This window comes from Rhizophagus irregularis, chromosome 1, assembly GCF_026210795.1.
Source record: "Rhizophagus irregularis chromosome 1, complete sequence".
NCBI lineage: Eukaryota > Fungi > Glomeromycota > Glomeromycetes > Glomerales > Glomeraceae > Rhizophagus > Rhizophagus irregularis.
This window is the reverse complement of record NC_089429.1, coordinates 3,315,635-3,319,966: the sequence shown is the minus strand read 5'-3', so window position 1 is coordinate 3,319,966 and position 4,332 is coordinate 3,315,635. Positions and strand designations below refer to the sequence as shown.

General features: G+C 29.1%; 3 protein-coding genes across 3 annotated transcripts; 1 reads left to right on the top strand and 2 right to left on the bottom strand.

Moving 5' to 3' along the window:
- Window positions 1–1,505: 1,505 nt before the first annotated feature.
- OCT59_000681 (uncharacterized protein) lies at window positions 1,506–1,985 on the top strand (the record flags this gene model as incomplete). The annotated part of the gene is made up of 1 exon (XM_066139020.1): window positions 1,506–1,985. One exon carries the CDS (start codon window positions 1,506–1,508, stop codon window positions 1,983–1,985), a length of 480 nt encoding a protein of 159 aa, XP_065988459.1.
- Window positions 1,986–2,330: 345 nt separating this feature from the next.
- OCT59_000680 (uncharacterized protein) lies at window positions 2,331–2,942 on the bottom strand (the record flags this gene model as incomplete). Its single annotated transcript, XM_066139019.1, has 1 exon — window positions 2,331–2,942. One exon carries the CDS (start codon window positions 2,940–2,942, stop codon window positions 2,331–2,333), a length of 612 nt encoding a protein of 203 aa, XP_065988458.1.
- Window positions 2,943–3,014: 72 nt separating this feature from the next.
- OCT59_000679 (uncharacterized protein) lies at window positions 3,015–3,365 on the bottom strand (the record flags this gene model as incomplete). Its single annotated transcript, XM_066139018.1, has 1 exon — window positions 3,015–3,365. One exon carries the CDS (start codon window positions 3,363–3,365, stop codon window positions 3,015–3,017), a length of 351 nt encoding a protein of 116 aa, XP_065988457.1.
- Window positions 3,366–4,332: the final 967 nt, after the last annotated feature.

The window sequence follows — 4,332 nt, the reverse complement described above, 5'->3', positions numbered from 1 at the left end:
ATTAAAATAAAGTTGTATGTAAGATTAATTTGAACATTCAATCCAATTAATTTTAAAATAAAATATGTATATTTTTAATATTTTCGTCAGTTATTCGTGATATCAGAAAAAATAAAAAAAAATTGAAAATAAGGGGTTTTATATGAATAAACGATTATCTTTAATATTAAAATACTTTTTTTAGTAATAATTTTAATATACCTCTTTGAATTATATAATACAAATACAATAAATAAATATTTTGCATATTGGTACCCGATATGTGTAAGATTGATTCAGTGTTACATATCAGTGACTAATCGTTTAGATATCGGAAATCTGATTTTTAGGCATATTTGATATGTTACATATCGGGTACCCGATATGTAATAAATGTCCGATATGTATCTGATTAGTCACTGATATATAGGTACCCGATATGTACCCGATAGCATCAATTTTGACCAGTGTATATACAAAGTATCATAATTAAGATCGAATTAATTACTAATTTGCAGCCAGAATTCATCGCTTAATTCATTAATAAAGTGAATATTGTAATTGTTGGGAGAGTGGATCAGGTGACTATCAGGATTCCCTAAAATAAATAAAATTGGTTTTATGTGAATTGTTTGAGAAATTTAACGTTAACCTCAAATATACAAACCATTATTTATCCTGGTCAGATTTTCAAAATCTATTATTAATTAAATATATTAATAAAGTATTTACTAATATTCACAAATTAATTACAAATGGTAAAAGATTCACCTCTTTTTAACGCCCTCCATTTATTGCGACAATAATTTTGGGTCACAATAAAGTTATAATTGTTACTTATTCTCTTTGCTATTCTTGCCCATATTATTGAATAATCTTGGATTGAACGATTCTCAAAAACATCATGATATAAGCGCCAGTATCTAATTAATATAAATAAAGTTACTATTTTAACTTTCCATTTTTTTTATTATAAGATTTATACAAATTTACCTAATTAATGCTTTGGTGGCCAGTTAGAAAGTACGTTATTTATGTTGACGTTTAAAATATTAAGGTTGGCCATTTATTATAGATGAAAAATTGATTTATTATGATGAAAAATTGGGTTAAAAAGATAAATAAAAAAAATTCAATAATTGCCTTATTTATGTAAAAAAATATACCACTTTTCTACGCATAATTATAATGTAATTTGATCTTAATTGTGATCATATGCGCGTATTATTGTAATTGGGCCTTTTTTAAGGCCACTGATCAGCTGATTTCTGCAGCTGTGATTTGCGACTTGGTTTATCAGCTGATGCAAGTATTGCCTTAATACACGAGGAGAAAAAATTTTTTATGATTAAACCAATCGTTCTAATGTATTTTAACGTATTTTAATGTCTAACCAATCGTTCTGACACCAAACCAATTGTTCCAACCTTTGACCAAGTGTTTTTGACAAGTAAGAATATTGAAATTGCTAAAAGTTTTCATTGCTATTTTATATAATTTTTTAAATATTTTTTTTTGCAAAAAAAATGTACACTTTTGTTAATTTCTTTTCTCAAAGTTTCTATCAAAGTAATCAAATAAATCCTATTCCCACTCCACTTTCTTCACCAACTACTTCCTTCACTTTACATGAATGTACGGTTTGTAAGGCTTTATACAGAAGTAAATCTGGTTTAACACGACATAAAACTATTGTACAAAAATACAATACGCGGCATGAAGGGTTGTATACATTACCTCTAGAAGCAATAAACGAGTTCAAAGCACAGCTTGTTCACGTTATTCAAGGTAAACTAAAAGATCATTTTTCTAAGTCGGGTAGACAAACTATTTCTTTACCTTGTCTGAAAAGTTTATTTTTTGGAGTCTTTGAAGGTTATATTCATTATTATAACTATAGGACTGGTAGTTATAAATGTTTTTTCCAAGGTCCAGACATGTATACACAAGTAGCTAATTTATTTAATAATCCAAATTGGAGACGCAAATTTTTTAATAATAACTAGCAAACTTTTGTTGTGTTATTTGATGCGCAGGCTGAAGCAGATGCTAATCAAGAAAGTCTTTCTGATCAACATGGTAATCGGGTTCTAAAAAATAGGCTAAAAAGATTTAACTTGCCTAAATTAACGGTTGAGTGGAAATATAAGAAAAGTAAAGAAGATGCAAAAAATAATAGAACTTCGGCAGGATATATTAATTTAAAATTTTGTGCACAACAAATCTGATTATCATAGATGTATATAACATATTCATTAGAAAAACTAAAATAGAGTTTTAGAATTTATTATGTATTGTATTTACTGTACATGAATAAAACAAAAAAAATATTTTTTGTACATACATGAATTTTATTTTTTTAATTTTTTAACGTGAATATGTTGTGGTTTGAAGTATTTATCTATAGTACCCTTTTGAGCAAAATATAACGATCTATTTTCATAATGTAAAATCTCAAAAATAGCTGATTTTCTTTCTATACCCTTTCCGCCATCTTTCATTGTTTTTCGAAAAAATGCAGAAACTTGATCGTGATTTTTTTTTTTAACAGGAGCACATGAAAAAGCACTTAATCCAAACTTCTGATGTTGTTCCATAAATTCGGGTAAATGGTGAACTAAAACATGCATGTAAGGTGTTACATCTTTTGAACGATATAAACCCATCTTGAAAGTAATAGTATTGGGCTTACCTTGGAAGGGAGTAAGAAACAAATCTAACCATTGCTTTGCCTGGTCTGCAAAGTGACTTGGATTAATTTTTTGAGATTTCATATTATTATAAAGTTCATAAAAATTTCTCCATAATTGGTTGATTAAAAATGCACGTTCTTCAGCAAAAACAACTCGAAAATTAAAGTTTTTTAATACTTTTTCCTTATCTCCTCCCATTAAAGATGTATAAGACCAATTTTGCGTTCCCTGTTCCTGCCAAAAATTGAATAAAATTGAAATCCTACGCATTTTGGCAAGAATCTTTGCTCTTGCTAAATCATTAAATTGATTTTGTGTTTTGAGTTCTTGTAGTATTAAATCCTATAACCTATCCCAAATTCGCAACATTATGTATAACTCGTCTGGAACATAGTGACTTAAAGGAATCATTTGAAGTAAAGGAGATTTAACATGCCCTGGTGGTGGCTTTAACTTAATTTGATCCATAGTTTTTTCAATAACACAAACCTTGTGTTTATTTCCAATATTCTCTTTTGTACAAAGGCACCAAGGGCAAAAATGTTTTGAATTGGGAGCATTAAAGCCAAGTACAATTGCCATAAATTTCCAATCACTACTAAAATATGGATTGATTGTCCATATTGTACCATTTGAATCTCTTAATCCATTCAATACCAAATCATTTAATTCGTTAGATATTGGTTCTATCATTCTTTGTAGTAATTCGTAATTTTCAGTTCCTGGATATAAAATAATTGTATAATGATAATCAGATTTATGCAGGTTCGTAATATCATCTAATATTACACATGTAATAATCACATGTTTAACCTTACGTCCTACGTTTTTCCCATCACCAGATATTCATAAATTAATAATTGGATTATCAGGATTAATAACACGTCGATTTATAAGATCTGGAAGTATAAAAAGTAAGATATCTGTAAGCGCGGCAAATAAAGTTTTAATAGTCGTATAAAGAAAGGTTTACGAGGGCAGCGAAGATGGGCTATACGTTTGTATTAAGTTCAAGAAGCCAATAATGGTAAGTTCCTGCAGGGTTAACGCTCAGCTAAAATACCGGTCTTGTGGATCCAAAGGATAAGTCTTACTTAGCTTTTTGCATTGTATTCCCATTCTATTCGAATACAACAGTTCAACATTTTCAGTTCAACAACTATCGATCAGCATATGGGTAACGCAGTTTCACTAACTCTTGGAAACAACTCCCTTTTTAGGTAATACTAGTTCCGTAAATAATAATCCCTCCGTCGAATGTGTCGACTAAGCCCAAAACTCAAATAATGGTAACCATTCTATTCGGATACAATGGTTCAACAATCAATAACTATTGGCAAGCATATGGGTGAAAGCTACTTTTTTTCTCTTCATTTTAGGTAACCCTATAAAAAGGTCGATCTGTTTTTTATATTCCACCTTTTTTCCGTAAAAGACTCATATTTCCGGAATTAAATAACGGAATTTATCGAATTATTTTCATTTTCCGTGAATGGATCCGCGAAAGGCTCATTTTAACGGAGTTTCTCAAATATACCTCATCATTAATAGTACCATTGGTAGCAGCAAATCGGTATGAATTCTTTATCTATATTCACTCTATGAGTAAAATTCTGGTCAAAGGTTTATTGCGAGAAATTAAAATTAAAAAATTGATTTA